Here is a 22,590-nt window from a genome sequence, read left to right as displayed (position 1 = left end):
CTCATGTTTTTCCACTCGCGTCGCGCTCCTCCCAAGGTAAACACTCTAAAGGTTTGCTCATACCTATTTAAATTTACCGTGTTCCATTTCCACTGCTCTCGGCCGGGTGCCTGGATGCCATTGCTGCCGTACGGCGGGTACGCGCGTGAATCGACGCGGCCTACTTCAACGTCTACAGAACCTCGTTTCCCTAGTCAACGTGCATTCTAAGCAGAACGTCAAACCTATCTAGTGGAACGTTTCGTAACTGTCGCCGCTTGATTTCTTAAAATGCCGCCAGAAGCTATGGTGGTGCGGGTGAAAGCAGGCGACAGTGTGAATTTTTTTCTGCAGTGGACGTAGTAACTCATTTCGCAGAAATCAAGCATAGATGATTTTTTATAAAGGAACACTGTAGATTTGCCTTGTGCATTATTTTCTGTCTTATATTTGCGTAATGTCTTGTTATTTTTCAATAATGTTGCCAAGAATTAACATATAAACTGGAGTTAGGTGTTTAGATTTGGCTGCGAGTATATAAGACTATTGCGGAGACTTTGTTTCACTTTGGACGGGTGGACGAATCGAGTCACAGACAGACAGACAAACAGACATACAGACAGACTAAAAGTTCTGGGTTTAGGTATCCCAATTAAGACTATCGTCTTTGAAAAGAAGAAGTGAGCGGGGTGGCAGGCTCACCGTCCTGCGTGTCCCCCGGCAGGCAGACCTCGGCGATGGTCTCCTTGGCCCCGGCCACCACCTGGTTGAAGAGGCGCTGCAGCGTCGTCTCGAAGCACTGCGCCGTGTGCTCGTCCACGCAGTCCACCACGCGCTTCAGCTTCCTGCGTTCGCCGCGGTGGCAGAAGACAGGCCCCCTGAACAGTCATGCACTTCAATGATTGTTGCACGAAGAATGCTATCCACTGCTTGCCTGTATATACAGGGTGACCAAAGTTAAGTGGACAATTTTTTTTAACACGAAAGTGTTTTATGCCGGGGACACCAATATCTCACTCGCGTCATATACTTCACGGAAATGACGTCGCCAGAAAAAGTTCCATGGACGCTGCGGCGCCCAGATTCGATCCCATGCCCTCGAGTCTCGAGCCTTCTCGCCGCAACGGGTGGTACGTGGTGCTCTACTGACTGCGCTATGAGCGGAGACGTGAGCCGGAGACATGAGCGCTTATGACCTTCCAGATGACTCATTCACATGGTGCTGCCGTCAAGGAGAGGCGAAGCGAAGTAGCGCACCACGACGCTAATGAGCGCCGACAGTTGGCGCCTCGATGCCAGCGCCTTCGTGTACGTGCGAGGCGCGTGAATTCAGGCAAGGCTCCGCTGGGGCGTTGTTCCTATGGCCGTTGTGTTTCAAGCTGCTGCTTCTGTGCATGTCATTTTTGGTTTTGTTGTCCCGGAATAAACCGGTTATTTTTTGTTGTTGTTTCCTGCGTGTCGGCGTCACTTCCTCTGGCGGGGTGAGGTTCGCGAAACCTTCGCACATGAAGGAGATTCCTTTAACATTCAACGGCTCCTGTGAAGGCACCTTTCATTTTTGTGTTTTACCGATTCCAATGAAGGAAGGATCAACCACATTTTCTTTTGAATTAGTCACTTAGATTTACGTGAAGGCAACTTCTACAGTGAGGTTCTGCGCCCAGGGGGAAACAGAATGAGGTAGTAATTATTTATCTCGGTGGCTTAATCAAGAAAAATTTAATCATTTCTCCTTCGGGGCTGGCGCAAGCAGGCATGTTTGTATTGAAAAGTTGGGCGGAATCGTGTTTCCACGCAGTTTCATTTAGCAGAATTCTTATAGCGCATTGATACTCCAAAATATCGAACTGCGAAGTTTAATTGCCGTTCGCATGATTACGCATGCAAGACAGTGAAGACCAGTCCAAAGCCCCTCCCTTCCGTGACGTGCTTGCTGTTTAGTTTGACAACGGGATGGAGGCATAGAAAAAAGTGACAGCTGGCACCCTTTCAGTTTTGGCAGGCGTTATCGCAATCTGCAGCACTAGGAGCGGCTATAGAAACACAGAACCAAACAGAGGAGCTGCGCTCCGTCAGGTCTTCACTGTCTAGCATGTCCAATTATGCGAACAGCAATTAAACTTCGCAGTTTGATATCTCAGACTATGGATGCGCTAGAAGAATTCTTCCAAATGAAACTGCAAAAAAACAGGATTGCGCGTAACCTTTCATTACAAACACGCCTGGAGCCACTAAAACGTTCATTATTCAATTTTCGTTCATTCATTTTAAGCCACCGACATCAATAATTACCACCTAATTTTCACTCCCCGTGGGCGCAAAACCTCAGTGTAGAAATTGTTTTCATAAATCGAAGCGCACAATTAAAAAAAAACTTCTATCCATCTTCCCGCGAGGGGAACCTTGGGGTGATGCAAGGCATCTCACGGGGTTCAATTCGCGTTTCCGTTATGTCGGTTACCCAAATGTGGTTGAAGTGTAGCGAACCTTAAATGATGCTCAATCACACGTAGATTCGCTGGCTTCGCTGGGGCTAGAATTTATGTTATCACATTTGCTGGAACTGGTTACGGTTACGGTTGCGTCAGCCAACGCGGTAGCAGGCATGTTAGTGTCCAGTTCAACTCATCGGAGCAGCAGGTGGAGCAGCAGTCCGAGCAGTAGCAGCGACAGCGACTGACGGAGCGACTGAGGAGCGCACCGCAGATACCGCGGTTATATAGCCGTTCCGCGAGAGAGAGTTATGAGAGAGAGACGCGCATGCGCGCTAACGCACATCTGGCATGGCGAGGAGAACGAGAGAGAGTGTAGCATACGCGCGCTAATGGCGCGCTGACGCACAGCTGGCATGGCGAGGAGAACGCGCTAACAAAGCTGGCAGGCGAGGGGAAAGGAGCAGGGTTGCGGACGCATGCACGCCGGATGGAAGGGCAGGCCGAGTGTAAGAGATGCCTTGCATCTAAAAATCCTGTCGACTTAATTTTTATGACACCGTTTAGTAGTGGCCTAGAAGTGGGAATTTCGGTACGCCATAAATGATACAATGTTGTTATAATAAAAACGAATATTGTGGTATTAAGGGTATTGAAAGGCGGGTACCATGCCGGGAAGCATGTTTCCTGCCCTCTCGGGAAACATTTTTGGTTCGACACAAGGAGTGACAGAAACGTTTAGATATCCAGGCCGGCATCATGGTGTTAGCAGTGTTTCTGTTGCTTCTACCTCCGCGCGAAACAGCGCGCTGTCAGCCGGATGCGTGGCGCCGTACTTTTCTCCCCGTGTGAAAGTGCTCGTGCACTACACTTCCCTATACGTACCTACTTGGAGAAGAGTATATGTTTTTGGGAGCAAATTGAATTTTCACACATCAGGCAAGGCAAATAGTGCTGCTTAGCCCAAGGACGGGGGTTCGATTCCCAGCCGCGGGGGCCGCTTTTCTGATGGAGGCCCGTGTGCTCAAGATTTCGGCGCTGTTGCGACCGGATGTGGGCACCCGATCCGAGCTCCGTGGCCTTCGACATACGAGTGGTAGCTTGTATGATGCGAGCGGCCAGCCGCTGTTGCAGCCGTGAAGAAGTCCAGAAGCCGTAGGCTAACGTAACTGTTTACTTCGTAGCGAGAGGTGAGCCGAAGCCAAAGAACACTGCCCCGACGGGCGAGGTTACAATACAAGACTCAAGCAGAGTGACATCATGGATTCGCTGCTCAAACAGGAATGAATTACAGCGCTTGGGAAGCTCTATTTATACCCAAAAGCGGTAACGGTCAAAACGCCAACAAGCGGCAACACGCGACGTACGTCACAGACACACACAACGCTCTTTCTAGAGTTCGTGAGCAGTCGATAGCCTCGGCGCACGTTGAGTCCGGGACAGGGGAGAGAGGAGGACTCCGCTGAGATCGCGGGGCCTCTGTGTCCTTGGGCGGGTCTCGAAGTGCCGCTGGCAACCGCCGGAGTTTGAAGCGCGTTGAAAGCGAGGCGTCTGGCCCGGATTGACGAAACTTGAATGAACATGGTGGCGCCTGACGGCTGAAAGGCGCACGCAGTGGCTTCGCCGCACAGCCGAGGAGTGATGCGGGAAAGCACGGCAGCGCTGGGCGATTCGTAACAGCGCACGTTAAAGATCCCCAGGTTGTCATAATTAATCCTCAGCCCTCCACTACGGCGCGCCGCGTCGGCGCGTTAAACCCCACAATCAATCAACAAGGCAAAGAGCAGCTTTTGCCGAAACGGCACTAATCTAAGTGACAGGTAGCGAGTGAAACATGGGAGCTTTCATGAACTATGAAACACTGCGAAGCCATAGGTGGAGAGGGCTGCCTGTTTGTAATTGAAGGCCTCAAAGGCGTGATTAGTGATTGCGATTTAAATAAAGGTATCCTATATTAGTATGCGTCGTTTCCTGTGATCGGAAAGACATAGATAAGCAGTTATGCTGTCTCAGCTGATCACTCACACATCTTCCCTTACCCCTCTTCCCTCCCCTCTTCCTTTTAAGTTATTCAAGCAATTTTGGTCTCTGATTAACTCGTGAGAAACTAGCCACACCGAGGAAAGAAGGTGGACGGCACAAAAATACAGTTGACTGTGTCAGATGGCTGGTGTTCAGAGGCGACGGACAAGTAGCACGTGTAGAAAACCGTGGAGGATGCCCGTTCCGGGAACCTTAATACTTGTTTTGTTTTAAATTAATGTCTTCTGTCGTTCCGTTCATCAGTCGGATGCCTACAAAGGAAGGCATCCTCCCCGCCACCCACCATTATACGATGGTTGCAAAGCAGCGAATGAGAAATACAGAAAAGAAAAACGCAGAGACGCTCTGAATCGCTTGAAATTCTTGAATGGAGTTTTTGGAAGAGTGAAGTAAAGAAGACACATGAAGAGAAGTTCCACACACCACACCCGGGGCGTAGCAAGTGGGAAGCGGGGTGGGTGGAGGCGGCGGGGAGTGCTTCGCTTTCAAAACACCCCACGACATTTTCCAAATGCTGCATCCTCCTTCCTTCCATGTTTCAGCTTTCTTCGCCCATGCTGTTTACACAACGCAATGATATATTAAAACACAAACATTTAGATAAAAACAGCGTCAGTTTGTTGACACAAATGGTTTCTGGGAGTCCTGTTTGAACTCCTATTTTTTATGTTGATATGATAGGGAACGAGACGCCTGACGTATTGTGTTTATTACAGCATAAAAATAACTAACACATTGTCTTGGCGCAGGAACTTCTTACTTGAAATTTTTGTATCGGCGACATATAACACCCCCGAAAATATTTCTGGCTACGCCACTGCGCCACGCTAACCTAATTTCAGCTGAATTACGGGTTGAACACCACTTCATCACCTTCTGCAAGACTACGGGAGTGCTCCCTTACACTGTACGGTTGGAAGTGTTGATTTGAGAAACACGCAGATGGTAATCATCCTTCACAAGGCACTTAAAGCCCCCCGTGTTGCCTCAATAGCACCTTCCGAAAAGGTAAGCGTTTCCTGTGAAGCCGGTGTGTGCGACCACAATCTCTCCGTAGCTCTCTCTCATCACTTATATATTCCTGGCCTCCAGATCATCTTTGAAGACGTTCTTAGGGTGCTAAGTCACACACTTGAAATAATGGTCTCACTGGCACCAGGCTTTGGTGGGTCGGACAAAGTTTGCGAGGACGTTTTTTTTTCTTGTTACGGAATTGCTTGTGAGAGGAGAGGGAAGAATCGACAGGGCCCGCATGTTGGTGCGCTCCATCCTGAATACCTATGGTGCCCATGCCTATAGTACGCAACATGAAGAGACTAGACTGGAGAGCAGTTGCCGCAAAGCTCTGCACGCAACCACTTGCCTTCCAGCTATCAAATTGTGGGAATTGTCGAAACTCGCGATTCCGAGTCGGTGCGCGGCAGCGCTCCGAGACCCGGGCGGCTCTTCGACGACGGTGCGGCTTGCACAATAGGATAGCAACAACGGTTGTCCACTTGCGCCTCCCGCGATGGCGCCACCGGTGCGCTTGGAAGCGGGGAGCTCGAGAGTCGCTTCGGCGACGAGGCGATTGTGGCGACCGGGAAATTCGCTGCGGCCGGCCGCTCCGAGCAGGGACATCATGGCGTGCGGCGGCGGAGTGACTTGGGACTTCCACTCCAACCCAGACCAACCATCATCCACAGGTAGCGGCGGAGTCGAACGACTCCGGCCGCTCGAGCAACGTGGGACCAGCCGAAGACCTTGAAGGCGGCAGCGCTAGGGTGGTTTTTGGAATGAACCCCCTTGGAGGTTCGCGTCGGTTGCCTTTGCCTCTGGCCTGCCCATCACGGCGGCGCTGTCTACACGGCAGCCGCGTGCGGAGGATCGCCCGATTCAGACTCATACCCACAATACCCGTGAGGATGTCACGGGACGTGGCGGACAATCCCCGTGGCGCCATGGCCCACCACCAAGGATGGTGACGACGAAGAAGAGCTGTGTGCGCCGCGCTGCCAGGCCGGGCTCCGTTTTGGCATTATGTAAAAAAATTCCCCGCATTTCCCCGAGGGGAAGAATGTGAAAGTGCGAATGCACGAGTTGAATTTGCGCGGTTCGGTAATGTTCGCGAAAGAGAGATCACACACACACACACAACTACAAAGAAAGAAAGATGCATTTATTCACAGACACCTATTTGTGTTGTCGTTGTACTTGATTGCTAGAGCGGATCTCAGCTTTGAAATTTCGTGTCAGTACTCCTTTAAGCAAGTGCATTAGCCCTTCTCACGCCCGATTCTTGGCCAATCCCCCGCGTGGGTATGTGCCATGTCAGCGGCGAGGCAGCGCGCGCCCATCTCCCCCCGTTGCCAAGGAAGACGAAGAGATTCCTGGCCAATCCCCCACGTGGGTATGTGCCATGTCAGCGGCCAGGCTGCGCGCGCCCATCTCCACGTGCGCGGACATCGCCGGTGGACGCAGGTTCAGGGTCGCTTAAGAAGTGCATTGCACTTAATAGTTCTTTAACCGTTATGTAAATACATCGCCTCATCGCTACATGGTCCGTGTCATCTGCCGCCACGTAACATTATCTATCAGTACTCCAGCCTATGTCTAGCTCAATACACCAGATGAACCAATCCCCTTCGCAGAAACGCCGGCGCATGCGCACTTGTTCATATCTCTATGGTGAGCGGTTGGCACATATATAGGCGTGTGCTAACTTGCATTGCCTTATTTCCTTGTGTTTCTGCTGCGCATTTCCTTTACTGCATTCATCGCCTGGCAATAGGTTCGGAGAATGGGCGGGATAACTACTTACACCAATATCCATTCGTCGCACTCCTCCCGTTAACAATAGCGTAAACACAGCGGAGCTCGGCGTGCGTTCGTACAGTATAGGCTTGGTGGCTCAGCTAATAGAAATAAAGAAGTGCTTAACGAAGAATACGAACGGGGCGCTTGCACCGCTTGAGCGCCAGATCTCCCATTCATCTCAGTGAAGTGACTCAGCGCATTTTTTAACATGCTCCAGACAACAGCACAATGTGGACGTTACAAGAGGATGTTTGACAAAACAACGACAAACGTGCGCTGAATCTAAACCAAGAGTTTTATCTTGAAAGCAGAAAATACACGCTGCGCATGTTACTCAACGATGCAGGCAACGCCCCCAAAAACCTCACAAGCTAACGCTGTAAAAACGCCACAGAGAAAGACTTCGTGCTCAGAAGTAGTGAACAAGAGCTATTGTTCGAATCCATATAAAGAAATTCCTTGTCCAATAGAAGAATGGAATTTTGGCTAATACGAGTCCGGTGATTTTGCTGGGTTTCGGAGGCTACATGTATTTCTATCACCATTTTATGTCGGTGTTTAGAAAAGAACGCTATACTCGTGTCTAATTATTATTACTTTTCAACGTGTTTGTCTTGTTACAATGTAAGTGTTTTGTTCAACCGAAGTGCCAGTATTAATTGCTTTATTCGATGTTGTACCATTGTCTATCGTCGCCCTGCTGAGCCCAGGGCGCGGGTTCGATTCCCGGCTGCTGCTGCCGCTTATCTGGTGGATCCGGAAGGCGAAAATGCCCGTGTGTTCGAGACTTGGGCGCACGTTAAAGATCCCCAGGTGGTCAAAATTAATCCGTAGCCCTCCACCACGGCGCGCATCATAGCCTGTGCAGCGTTGGCGCGTTAAACTGCCAGAATCAACCAACCTATCGTCGCCTGCACGCCTTGTAAAGGCCCCAAAGGCCCTGTCAAGCAGCGTAACGCAACTTTTATCCCTGGAAGTTCTTCCAGCTCGTTTTTTGAGTAAAGATTGATTGATTGATTGATTGATTGATTGATTGATTGATTGATTGATTGATTGATTGATTGATTGATTGATCGATCGATTGATCGATTGATTGATTGATTGATTGATTGATTGATTGATTGATTGATTGATTGATTGATTGATTGATTGATTGATATATTGATTGATTGATTGATTGATTGATTGATTGATTGATTGATTGATTGATTGATTGATTGATTGATTGATTGATTGATTGATTGATTGATTGATTGATTGATTGATTGATTGATTGATTGATTGATTGATTGATTGATTGATTGATTGATTGATTGATGGAAAGGGTGGCCCACACCACCTAGGGTGAATTCCCATGCCCGCCCATGCAGCGGAACGTTAATTTAATCAAATGTTCGACCTATGTGTCCACAAAGAATGGAAAATGTAGCGACTAACGCGGGGCGGCGCGGCAACGAACAAGAAGACAGCATTCGACAAGAAAGCACCGCCATAACAGCAGCCGGCATAACAGCACAGCAACAAAATAGCGCAGCTACAAAACAGCGCGGCTACATGGGGTGCCTTAACGAACGATAGCGCAGCTCTCCGTGCGGAAAATTGCGTGTTACTTTTAAAGTCACATAGATACTGCGGTGCGCATTTACGATGGCACATGTTCTTCGTAGTTTTTTTTTGACCTTTAAAACAACATCATGCCTGATGTTGTACCGACGTTTTTTTAGGATTAGAGGCTTTTTGTGTGAATAGAAAGAGATAATCGCGTATTTGCAGTGATTTTTGCTTATTTCAGACTCACTGCTTTCTGCTTCTGGTTCGGGAACACTCACCGCACCCAACATGTTATACGGTTTTTTTTTGCGCACAAAACCGCACGTGTTCTGGACATTGCGTGTTTCTAAGCTGGTTTTCTTGAGCAGTAAAAAATCACTGCTTGTTTTGAAAACGACATAATTTTGAAAGAGCAGTACGTAGCCATGAAACGGCGATTCAAATATCAGCTGGTTTTCAGTGACACAATGAGCAGTTTGGAATCGGTTCGATCAAACGCACAAAGTTGGTATACCGGCATGCCAAACTGGAACGTGTTCCGAGTCTTTTGTCCCTCGCACCAGAAATAAATAGAACCAGCTTCCTGGAGCGACTGCTGCAATTACTGATTATCAGCTTTTTCGCCCTGAACTAGCGAACATTCAAAAGTAAGGTTACTTACGATGTGTACACTATCCGGTTTTTGTTTCTATTTGTGTGTGTTCCAATGTGCGTTTGGCTAGCAAGCATTGTATGCTAAGAACCCTTATGATATGTACACTATTCGCCTCGAGCGCGAACACAATCGGCCCCTGGCGGCAGCGGGACGAACCGCTCCTAGTGTGGATGGCGCTCTCGCGTCGTCTGCTTTTTCACGTTGCGTGCGGCGCAAGACGCGTGCTGCACACGACAAAACAACCAATAAGTGTGCTCGTTTGGCAGTAAGCCATTACATAGTTTCCTCTGCTTGCGCATTTCCTCTAGAAACGCAATAATCAGCGGCCGTTGCGGGTTAATGCACTGGTTTAATTCCACGAAACACCTTCGCCCTGGTCACCGCTTGAGTGTGAAACGTGTTATAAACATTTCTTCCATACATTGCACTTTTCTTGTTGTTGAGTGCAGTCGTCTGCCGTTTCGGGAACGTCGAAGGGTGCTTTTTGAAGGTGGCGTGGTGATTATTTAAAGGATAAATGTTTAGTACGCGAAACGGGTAAGAAGCGACAAGACCTGTGCATACGCGTGCAAATTCCACACCCTTGTGAAATTGCGCTGTGTCCTTATGGAAAGAAGAAACAAATAAAAACATTTACACTGCACACGACCCGTGCGCTATCGCCCATACATTACCGGATACGTATTTTACACCCGCAAGCGCCTGTGTGATCGTGTCCTTCCCGTACCTTTTCTAAAATAAATACAATTTTTGGACAGTCGTTGTTTATACTGAGGAGGAAGAATAAACATTTTTCAACTGTATCGGGTTGCTAATTTTACGTATTATTTAAAATACGTTTCTATGGATGCGCAAGAGTATTTAGGGGGGATTTTTCGATAAAATTAAGCAGTTGTGAGTTTGCGTCTGTCATGTGGCATTTCGTGTCATTTTCATATATATCATTTTCAAATTCGACATAAATCACCTTGTCCAGAAACGTGTCTCCCTCAGCATAACCAAATGCCTAATATGGTCACGTCTGAACCTCTTAAGGTGGACCTAAGTTTAAAGAAAGAGGAGAAAACGCGTAATATAATGCACGTTGTTGCCCACATGTGTGAGGGGTGTGTGCCATGACTCGCTGTTTTTTTTTTTTTTTTCCCACAATGCTTGCCTTCAATACAATTTTGAAAAAGGCGAGCCACAATTCCTGGACAATCCCGGACCAAAGGGGGGTTAATCAGTTTTGAAAATACGTACTGCTTTTTCACCGCTACAGAACACGACGCCTAGAGTAGTTTCGATTGTAAGTAATACTGATAACCCTAGTTTGGCTTTTCGCGTTACATGCGTTCTCTTCTCGCTGCTCTTGCAACGTTGGCAGGACCCCTCCCCCCCCTCCCGAAAAAAAAAAACTAAATGCACAGAATTTCATTTTTTAACCAATCCTCAAGAATTAAATGCCACGACAAATGCGATATTCAGTTTACAAAACACAGTAGTTACCCCGAACCCGTTGCGCTGATTCGCAACGAGAAATAAAAAGTAAATGTTTTACTACATCTGCAACAGCGCAACTTCATTTATTGCCATCTTTAGGGTTCGTAAGCGACCTTATACGCAAGAATGCAAACACATCTCGCTGTGACAGGCACCTGTTAGATTTTAAAAGGAACGCAAATGGTCAACAGAGCAGCCGTAACAGAAAAATTGTGCTCAGTGTGAGGTCCTAGAAGCTTGGTTTGCACACTGCAAACCTGCTTGTCACTTTGCGAAAACCTAGCTAAACATGAGATGTTGATTGTACTGCCTGCGTTGACAATTCAATTCGCAAGTTCACTTGCGGCGAAAGCCGTAAATAAGTGGTCCGAAACCGTTATTCATCAAACCTTCCTTCAGGGTCGTTAAAATTTCATTTAAAAGACCCGTTAGAGCGGTTATATTTATATCTCTGCGCTGATCAAAATTCAGTAATTTTATGTTGCCTATTGAACACACAAAAAATATCGTAAGCTTTTAGAAAGAATTTCGGGGCAGTTAAGTAGTGTTACCATTTCAGGGCATCCCACAAATGCAAGAATGCGTCATGCTTCCAGTGAAAGCGATTGAGATTGCCGTTATAAACTGAATTTCCGAGATCGAGGCTTCTTGATTTGTTTCTATTTATGCCTTTATTGAAGGCTCAGCGCCATAGTCTGGAAAGATCGAGCTTGCTACGAGCCACAGCGTACAAGTTAATTGTCACAATTACGGCCATTCTGACATTCCCGATGAGTAGTCGCTTTTTATGGCGTAGTGATGAAAACTGACTGCCGCTTCCATGCTATACATTGAACGTTGAGGAACCGAACTACATCATGCCACTCTTGTTTGTACCTTTCGTGCGCACATACGGCGGGAAAAAGGCACGAAGCGCGCCCACAGTGTGCATTCGTAGCCGCTCAGCAGAGCATCCACACTAGCAGCGCGACGCAGTCGCCACCTACATGCCGAGCTGGCGGCGAATAGACTTTTCGTCATGCTTGTGTTTTAACTTTGTTTTCAGCTAAAATTGCTGATTCAGAAAACGTTAAATACTGTAATCTCCTTCATTCATTTTCTGAATCCTTGTTTGTATAACCCACTCCCCTCTGCAATGCCTCTAGCCATGAGGGTACAATCAATAAAATAAAAAATAAAATAAATTTCCTTTTCTCTCACATTGGCTCGCAAAACAATGTATAGAATAATCGTTTTCATGGTGAATAATGAAGCCTATTTCAGTTATTTAACGCTTTCTACAGGCGCAACGCTTTCGCGTTTAAATCCCCTAAGACTTATAAGCCTTTCACGTAGTTATTTTAACTTGAGAACTTTTCACGTCCAGCTGTCTGAAGTTATATTCAAGTACGGTCGTGGCTTTTACTCAGAACATGTTCTTTGGGATCAGAAAGCACTCTTCACCCACTTTGTGAAGTCTGAGTGTAAGGCATACAAAATATACGACGAATTTAAAAATCGCAACTCACTGCGGCGGTCACTGAGCCATGGAGGGTTGTTTTTAAAAATCCGCACCGTAACTACGCAGCTCCTGTGCCATCGTTAAGAGACGTTTGAAAAATGTAACTGCATGCACGCGGCACGCCCCTCTTAATGTGACTTTAGGCACAACGCGCAATTTATTCTATTTACGACTGGTAAACGTTAGGCCTAATGAACATGCCAACTTTGCAAAGGGAACAACCGCCTCAAATTTGGTAAATATTTGTAAGTCTAGTGCATGCGCGCTGAATTTGCGTCCTTTTCAAACACTGAGCTGCATTTGCACGTGAAATTTAGAAAGCTTTCGAAATCAGGGCAAACCCCAATAGTTGTATAAGTCATACAAGGAATTTGCCAACCCGAGATCGAACGATTAGTGTTTTATATCACCTCTCCGTACCGATAATATTTATTGTATTTCTTTCAAGGTTTTGGCGGTGCAAGGTTTTTGGGGCGTGGCGTGTAGCTTTGTGTGCGACGTGCGTCTAGCTTTGTGCGACATGTGTGACATGCCACTTGGCATGGCGTTAGAAACGCGCCTTTGTACATGTCACGTGTTTGAAAACAATAATCGTACTTGAAAGATAGCGCTTGCTTGTCGTCGTTTTGTGGAGCCGTTTCTTGTCCCGTCCCATGCACCTCGCGCCTTTTTGTGAAATATGCCTAGAAACCAACTAGCACAGATTTCATGTATGTTAATGTGTTTTAAACATTTCAGCACAGCATTGTTCCGCTTCAGGGGTGGGCGTGGAACAACCGGCTTTCCGCCTGCCAACATGAATATGCGTGGTGACAGCACCGCGGATAAAATTAACGGCATGCGTAGGAGGGAAAGGAGAGAGGATCGTTTTCTTCCCATTCAGGACGTTAATCAAACGTGGTCATAGGCTGCGCTTAGCACCTAAACTGACCAAAAAGAAAGCCCCAAGCCAAAGAAAACCCCCAGAAAATCCCGAGGTATTGCCAAAAACAACGCGTCAAAGTCATCTCGGAAAACGTCTTTACAATTAGAAAATCTAGGAGTAAAACTGGAACGCAGAACTCTAATTCGAATCCAGAAACGACGAACGGCGGCTCCTTTCAGTAGTTGCTCAAAGGAATAGCGGGAATGTTCAAAGCGTATCAGTCGATGGCGCAAGGTAAAACAGGAAGTGCTTGGCTTGCACCCACATGGGAACGGAATCTCGCCTCGGGGACAGTAAGAGACAGGAGTACGCTCAACTTTTTTCATGTTTTTTTTTTCAGATGTGAGTTATTGCTGCAGTGACCTTTGTTTGCATATGGACCCGCTGTTTTAGTATCACTGTTAGTGTCTCCAATTACGAGTGGCGGCATTACGAACGAACTTTACATCTAGTAATAACCCGGGGGACTTACTGAGTTAACCTATCTTTTCGTGAGCGTAAATATTAACGGACCAGGGGTTCTCCTTAAATGAATGCATCGCATTTTTATTTCTGGAACCAAAAATGTCCCCAGGGGCATTCGATTATATGTCGTAACTTCATCAAAAATTCCCCACACCTTAAAGCAGCATGAAAGTTAAGATTAACTTCCGTGCGAGGCGACGTCGCAGCTTAACATATGCGATCGCATAAAGAGCACGGCGTAGCCCATCTACGGCTGTACGCGGCTCGCTCGTTGCGGGAGTGCATTTATGCAGCGCCGATTTATGCAGTCACGCGATCGGCCCCAGCTGCTATATCATCGAGGCGCATGCAAATGCCTCACCGTCGTTTTGAAGTGACCACAACACTGATTTTCGGAACGATGTCGCATGTGAATCACAAACGACCCCGGATTTTTTGCGGTGCGAGAAGTGACCACCCCGTCAGTGCGTGTGGTGCGCACGTTCTTTCTTTTTTTCGTGCCCGTCTGCCTTCGATCGCTTTCCACCCTTTGCCAGTGCACGACGTAGTGGTTCCGCTGACCACAGGGCCTCCACAGGTAATAGGCGCGGAGAAAAGAGCACATGAACATTGGCCTACGTTTAAACTCTCATCGGCATATCCGGTAATAACCAAGCTAAAATTACGCAATTTGACCTAATTCAGTTAGAGCTGCAAAATCAGGTGATCTGTTAGTTAACAAAGACAAAGTACTGTGCTTAACAATATGTCGGTGGTGATTGTATAGAGTAAAAGAATGTTTCGAATATTCATGCTTTAGATGCATCCGTCAGTCCCGCCGGCTTCAGGGGCTTGCTGACGTCAAGAGTGGTTAATGGTAGGAGTGTGTTGTTGGTTGACCAAGTAACAGTGCCGTTTTTCGTATCTAAGGTAAATGAACGAACCCTCATATGCTATGCTTAGCAGGCATGATCGGTTCGGTTGGCCGTTCGTAGCAGCGCGAAGTCTTTCCTAGGCTACTGCGGCATACGATTCGAAGGGCGTAGTTTCTTAGGAGTCTCCTTCGGCTTTGTTTATATATTAAAAAAAATTATGAGCCCTTCCGCTCTGTGAAGATGGGTGGCCAGCGAAGATTTTTACCACACGACATGAAGGTGGCAGACAATTTAGGTGAAATGTAAGAGCAACATTTCTCTTTAACATTGATGGCACTCCTCCCTAGAAAGACGCGTAGATGCGCGGACACACTTTTATTCTCACTCTTGATTTTGAAAATGGTCCCTGTTGACAACTAACATGCTCAAAAATGCATATGAAAGTGATTAGACGTGTAAACTTAAGGCCCAAATCATGTTTTGAACGGTGTGTTACTTTGGGGTGACCACGTGCTAATCGTTGATTTGCCAACTTCTCACACTACAGAACAGCTCACGCTTCTCAAACACGTGCAGCCTTAAAAGTGTTTGTTCTTGGAAACAAAAAATACGTAGAAAACTAACATTGTAAGCTTCGCTTAAAAGGCACACACAAATCAGGAGGAATTCCTGCCAGAGCTTTTGAATGAACGTGAAGATTGTCTGAACCGCGCAAAGTTTGCTTGTCCGGAATCGTTCAGTTTATTCGTTTTCAACCAAACCAGTTCCGTTGGTATGACTTCTAATGAAGTATATTCTGTGATACCCCCCCCCCCCCCTCCCGAGTCCCGGTGTGTTTAATGGTGCGTTCTGAGAACATCCGGGTTTAATGCGAAAGAAAGCGTCAGTTTCATACGACGGTGCACTATAGTTTTATGCCGTCAAACTAAAGAGACTTCGCCTGCTCCCAGAATATTTTAAACGTAAAGCCGGAGTAATATATTTTTAGAGTTATTGCATTAGAGTGAGATTGCCTACTACCTTCGATGATCATGGTCCCAGTATCATTTTTCTCACTTCAAGGCCGGCGACTTCAACGGCACCACAGCTTAAAGGATTCATGAAGAAAAAATACAACTTTGCTCAATGTGAAGAACTATCCTTCAGTAATTGACCAGATTTAGGGGACATCACCAAGGTGGAGTAAGTTTCTACAAAGGAAAGTTCGACATCCACCTTAATGCAGCCGTACGGCTACAAAACAAAGCTATGCAGCTTCCTCAGAAACTTCGCAGATGCAGAAAAATTCGTCCTGGTCGAGGATTCGAACCCGGGACCACCGCTTAACCGGAGCAGTCGCTCTACCAACTGAGCTAACCAGGAGGCTAGTCGTTTGTAGCGCGATAGCGAATTGATCAACAACTCGAAGTGAAGTACAGGTGTTAACTGACCAGATTTAGGGCCGTGGCGGACGCAAGATAAGGAGATGAATTGCTGTTTACGGTAAAAATTACTTTGTACTTGTTAATTACCTTTTTAATTATTGAGTTAGGCATGTGATTGTAATGTGAAAATTGTAGAGGATAATGAGTCAAAGCGATATCCAGCGTTATATTTACGAAAAGGCAATTGCCCTCCGAACTATGGGCTCAGTACTTCGGCCCTCCGAACAGGCGCTTGTGGATATCGGCAGCTGCACAGCCTCGCGAAGCCGTGCGTGATGACGTCATACGTCAAACGTAAGCCGCGCTTTATTAGAGCGGTAACGCGCGGTGCCACAACTCCGCTTTAGCCCGGTCATGCCCACGTTGGGCGTAATACATTATGTATGCATAAAAATGCAGTATTCATTCACACTATCGTTGCCAAGGTATTTCTCCCGCTTTTTCGGTGGCGATGACGAACAGCGGTAACCGTGTATCTGAAGACCAGTAATATTTACAGTATTAAAGCTGAAACCTTTTGGTGCAACTGAACGTCGTGTGGCTTGAAGTGCTGAGGAGACACAATAAAGGTGTGACAAAATTAAGAGAATTCTCCACTAATGCACAGCAGTCTTACCGTCATGGTGAGTTTTCTCAGATTGATATTTGGCGATGAGTGACAGGTACGCAGTGCGGTATTTTATCCTTTTATAGTATGCTTTTGTTCCTTTTTGCCAAATTATTTACATTTACACAATTATACCATTACGCGACTTAACTTCACCAATTACGCATTTGAGTGCAAACGTAGTACGCTCCACGGTGGGGCTTTTCCCACAATTTCTAGGTGCGGAGCACCTTGGGACATCCCAATGTCCGTCCCCGTTCGTGCGCATAGCATTTACAATCTAAAAAAATCACACAGGTACCGGCAGGATCCGAGCCTGAGTCTGGTAGACCAGACAGAGTTAGTGTCAGTCGTCTTACCTATTGCGCTACGACCTTTTTTTTAATTGCCTGCTTATATATTTGTACAGAACAGAAAGAAAAATGCATAATGCTAAAACCTGTCAGCCAGCCTTGGCTCACAGAGAGGTTTTAAAAGCTTCCTAAGGCACGCTAGATCATCCAGGACAGGCAACCACTCTGGAGGTTCAAACTCTACACGGAGCACCTCCCGTATGTACTGCACACTTTCAATGAAGCTTTCCCTGACAGGACGGGCGTTGATGTCCGCATTTCGCACGGCCGTTCTCGTCCTCCATATTCTATGAAGGCTGACCACTATGACTAAGTCATACGGCACACCACCCTCACTCTCCAGAGGCAGGAACCGAATACCGTGTGCGGATATGGGTAACTCCTTCTTCAACGTGCGCTGAAGGATGTCCCAGTGGAAAATCAATAAACACATGATTAATCGTTTCCGGCTATTTACACAGGCTAGTTTGTTGTCCATGGGACGAAAAAACCTCTCTCTGCTAACCAAATATTTACAGGTAGAGTCTCGCTGTGCAGTTTAAAGAAAAAAAGATTTCATAGTTGGTGGTACGGGGATTCTTTTAACCCTCCTGAGAACATCAAATCCGGTTCCCCCTTCCGCATAACGACCTATACAGAGGTACTGGCAAACAAACATCGACCAGGTCCTTGTACAGGAACTTTCTTGAAACGCCACACAAGTATTCAAGTGAGAACCGTACTTTCAGAAACTCAATGTGCTACGACCGTGAATGAGTACCCCAGAGTAAAACGGCTTACTCCCTCGCCTGTAATGGTGCGGAGTACAATAAATCACCGCAATACTCGCACGTTATTTAATGAAGGTGCAACTCACGGCTCAAATCGAATGACGGTCGGTGCGCAAATCGGATGTCACTCGGGGCGCAACTTGGATGTCATTTCAGGTCTCCGTACTCCGCACCCTCGCAATCATCCCCGGCGTGGAGATGCTGTCATTGTTATGTTTGTATTTCGGCTTGTTTTTTCAGGGTTTTTTATGCGTGTCGTCGTTTATTAAGGTGGGTGTATAACACACATTTTTTTATTTCATTAGTTTATGTTTAGTAATTGTTACTGTTTTGTTTCTTATGTACTTGAAATTTTTAAAATGCAGGACATAGCACGGTTGGAGCTGTTGCGGTGCATAGAATTTTGATGCGACGCATGAAATGTCTATGCGGAGAAGGTCGTGGAGTTGAAGTAAGGCCAGAAAGTTCCAACACTAAAAAGGGTGGTAAAGTTATTATTTTTTAGGTGTTAGGATCAACGCCGAAGAAGCGAAGTAGAGGGATGTATTGATGTTTCGAATGAGCAATTATAAGCAAAGTAGACATGAAAGCCGACAGGAGCGGAAAATGCGACCCGGCCACATACACAATGAACACCAACTGTGCTTCACCGCAATACAGGTGACTGCGGCGGTGCACCCTCTACAGGAGCATTACCACCGGCGGTTTCCCAATAACGTTTCTGCAACCCACTGTACACCTCCCACACGCCGGAAGTTCTACGGAGTTACACACGATACGTGCAGTATGTTTTCCCGCTTTCATTCGTGATTCAGCAGCCATGCATATTGTGAACTATACGACCCTAATTTGGGTCTCTGAGACTCTTTTGAAATACTTTCGAGGTTTTAGTGGCTATCAAAAACGCTCACCGGTGATAAGAAGCGCTCCGTAAGCGATGCCTTCCAGAACGCTCGTCCTGACACGAAAGGCAAACGCAGATTCTCGGAAAGCGATCGATGCAGGCAGCTCCCTCAGTTGCACACACGACAAGATGTGATGGGAGCAGGAAAGAGAAGACGCAGCACAGGAAGGGATAACGTAGGGGAGGCGTTAGTGAGGCGGAGGCGCGTACCCTAAGTTTAGTGTGGGCCTGTGTTGGTGAGAGTTGTTCGCTGAGTGCCTCCGGTGACGTGTGCTCGACAGATAAACAGGAGGCTGCTAGATAACCCGATTGCGACACACGTCGTCTTCGGAGGGCATGAACGACAGAAAATCGACTACCGGCCCACTCTTCACTCAAGTATGCTTGCTGTCGTGACACTACCAGGGATTCTGTTTTATGTTCTTGCCTTTCGTCGCGCAGCGTATTATTGGCGCTGACTCCATGCGGGCACGTTAAGGAAATGGACTGAGCACGCGCTGTCAGGTCCGGAAAGCAGTAGAGCAACTTAGGTTCACCGTCGTGCGTAGTTTACTCCGCTGCTGCACCTATAGGTGCACTTAACCTACGCGTGCCTAGCCAATGCCGGCAGAGTATACTTCTAACTCAGTCACAGAACAGTCCACGTCGTTACAGCATTTGATGTTTACCTGGTCACATAAAATGTATTTCGTATGTACGTTTCCCAAACAGTCATACAAAGACTTTCTAAGAATAACCGTACTCCTTACCACAAACGTGATGGATAGCATAACCAGGGATATTGTCACCCCTCTCTCCTTGAAAAACCATGGTGCACTGTAACACCACTGCCATTGTGAGCGGGCAGCCTGTCATCACAGTCCACAGTAAAGTAAGGAGTGTACTGAGAAGGGGAACCATAATACTGCTCTCCACGACAGAAACGAAATGGCGGGCAGCATCTCTCCGCACGCAGGAAGCTGGGTGCTCGTTATCGAAAAGATTCGATGGTCATCTAGAGTCTTTTGGATAACAAGCACGCAGCTTCGTGAAGCTCCCAAACGACTCCTTGTGGATCCCCGGTGGAATCACTATTCCCTCAGAGCGTCTTTGCCACATCTACCAGCGTGTGTGTGGTCCTCATGCGGGTGTAACCAGACCTGACGCACTTAAGGGAACTCTCGAAGTGCCGTGAACAATGTTTATGCGATTCATCTTCCCCTATCATTACTCCTACATCCAACGGGGGGGCCTCTTGGCCTCGTTCCTACAATGAAGCTGTCCATTTAATCCTGAGAGATTAAGCAGCGGGGTGCTCTAAGGCTTTCACTTCTAGCGATTTATGGTGTCGGTTTACGCAGTGAAGGCAATTAGGGACGCTATTCTGCGCCTCATCGCTAATGGAAGCGCTCCATACCGAGTGTTACTGTCGTTACTGTCGCCTGATGAACAGCAGAAGGAAGTTTTTAAATCTTTATACCAACCAGGGAGTTGAATTTAGGAGCCAGGGAATGAGAGAGCTTGTTATGAACGATCATTACAAATTTATTGCTTATGTTTTCCCCAGGTATAAATCAATACATTATTCTGTGTTATGTGTATTTCTCTCATTTGTGGCCTTTTCATCTTAGTAACAAGCGTTTCTCTTTGCCAATACGTTGAAACTTATTGTGCCTGTTTTTCTGTCTGCATTCCTTTGTGTATCCACAGCGAAATTCGCGATTCATTTTTACTCTGCAAACATTTTTAGTAGCCCAGTATTTTTCTTTTTATGTCAATGGAAGCGTAGTTATGTACTTTATGTTTATACAATGTATGCCATGCGAAGTGTCTGTTTCACGGACTCAGTGAAGCTGTCATTAACAGCTTTTTGCCAAAGAATCCCTCTAGAGGAGTCTAGAAGATAACCTGAACTGAATTGAATTGACAAGCTGTGGTGTCTAATGGCACTTATCATAGACGCGGAGAAGTCGCGGCAGAATGGGCATTAACACTAATATCCGCATCAGAGGTAGGGACTTGTAATTCCTTTCCCGTTGAAAAGTGGGAGTTTAAGGCGAAGTTTGGGCTCTGCTGCACGTGTAGACTCACACGTCGACGCAAGCCCAATTCTTTTTAAACTTCATAAAGACTTCCTCGGGCTTTTGAGGAAATAAAATCTTTAAACCTCTGAAAAAAAAAATCTTTCACTCTGATACCACCTCTCATGCTCGCGTGAGATCCCGGGAGAACTATTGGGCTTGATGACAACAAGCAGTCTCGACGCGCTAACGCCCCCTCCCTCCAACCGATTTTTCATTCCTATTCTTGCTAGGTTTGGGCGAGTGTCGGTCTCGTTTCGTTTTGTAACCCACAGAAGCCAAACGTATCAAGTCCAAAACGCAATGTTCTCTTGAGAGGCGTAATTTGTATTTAAACTTAACAATTATGCAGTTTCCTGAGATTTGGCGATTTTCTTCCCTAAATCCAGCGTAATCTGTAGTATTTATTAGGGCCAAGTACCAACCCGCGAAAATTCACACATAAACAAGCTAAACCGAGGGTTTACCAGAAACAAAAATCCATTCCTGTGAAAACATTGCTGTATTTATAAAGTGCAGAATTTGGTTACGTGGTGATGGTTCGTTCGTAAAATAGAGACGAGCTCGGCAGTGTAGATGTCCTAAGCTGTTTTTTTGACGGTGGTGGTTTTCTTTCCCCCCAAAACCACGACCCCTATAAAATACTTCGGCGTATCCTCATCGCATATTTAAAAGGCAAAGCGACCTCATTTGTTATCAAATGGGCAAAAAGATGGCTGTTGAAAATTGCCTCCAGGCCCTGAAGGCCTTATTATCTACAGGCGAGTGTAAGGCTCGTGATTACGAACTCGTAATTGCCGCAAATACGAGTAGAGTACTCATTAACGCTGGCCTCGCGAGTACTTTATGACGAGTACTGTACTCACAATAACATGCACTCTCGATTACTGTACTCACGAGTACTTTACTCGAGAGTGCTGCACTCTATACTGCTGCAATCACATATATACTCACCGTTCATCGTACTCACTTTTTTGTCTTCGGCTGTACTAGCTCATCATTGTACTCACTTGTGAGTTAGGGTGTTAAATCTTCCGAAGGGTATGCGTCAGTGATAATCATCAGCATCATCATGTAGATTTCCCGTGCGAGTAAAGTTGTCGTCCACGCTAAGGGCAGCCGCGGCCCAGGCCTGCCTTGCGAAGTTCCTCCGTTAACATTTTGGTGCCGTTAAGCCCGGGAGAATGAACACGTGCGGCGAAGAAGACCACCGACGTCCCCTCCGGCTTGAGGTTCGCAGAACCCCACTCGTTTGACTGTTTTTTACGCTGCTCAGCCCCGCCCTCAGCCAGAGGTCAGCATGGCTGGCCCTGACCACCTACCGACGACCGACTGAATGCGTGCGATGGATAAGCTGCGCCGGCAGCAACTCATCCTTCGCGGCGCTACTGCGAGACTTCTGAAGGCAGCGACGAATCTTCTGGATGCCACCTCAGCGTCTCCGCACGACCTTCAAGAGGCCATTGACCAGCTGGAGAGCAAGTACACCGCACTTCGTGAGGTAGATCAGAAAATCATCGATCTTCTTGAGAGTGATGAAATTGAATGTGACTACTTCGAAGCCTTGACGTACAAAGGAAAGATATGTCATGCCATAAACCGCCTGCGCTCTGCCTTGAAGTCTCCGAAGGCTGTCGGCCTGAGACATAAAACCGACGTCACTTTCGCCCATCCAGACGACCCTCCTCAACGCGGATCACGCACATCGACTTTGGCAGTTGTCTTGCCGAAGCTACAAGTTTCTGCTTCTGACGTTGAGCCACGTGGGTCGTTCTGGATTGGGGTCCAT

At 46.9% G+C, this 22,590-nt stretch overlaps 1 protein-coding gene across 1 annotated transcript in view; it reads right to left on the bottom strand.

Annotated features, from left to right (window-relative positions):
- Positions 1-637: 637 nt before the first annotated feature.
- Positions 638-22,590, bottom strand: part of LOC144175609 (uncharacterized) — a 274,730-nt gene continuing 252,777 nt past the window's right edge. Inside the window, exon 3 of the mRNA XM_077704666.1 lies at positions 638-824. Within this exon, the coding sequence (XP_077560792.1) occupies positions 638-824 (187 nt within the window). The remainder of the gene's footprint in view (positions 825-22,590) is intronic.

Source organism: Haemaphysalis longicornis, unplaced genomic scaffold, assembly GCF_048455015.1.
Source record: "Haemaphysalis longicornis isolate Haplotype H1 unplaced genomic scaffold, Haemaphysalis longicornis Haplotype H1 scaffold_3, whole genome shotgun sequence".
In the NCBI taxonomy this organism is placed as follows: domain Eukaryota; kingdom Metazoa; phylum Arthropoda; class Arachnida; order Ixodida; family Ixodidae; genus Haemaphysalis; species Haemaphysalis longicornis.
Note: the sequence above shows the minus strand (reverse complement) of the source record. Positions and strands in the feature narration are given on the sequence as shown.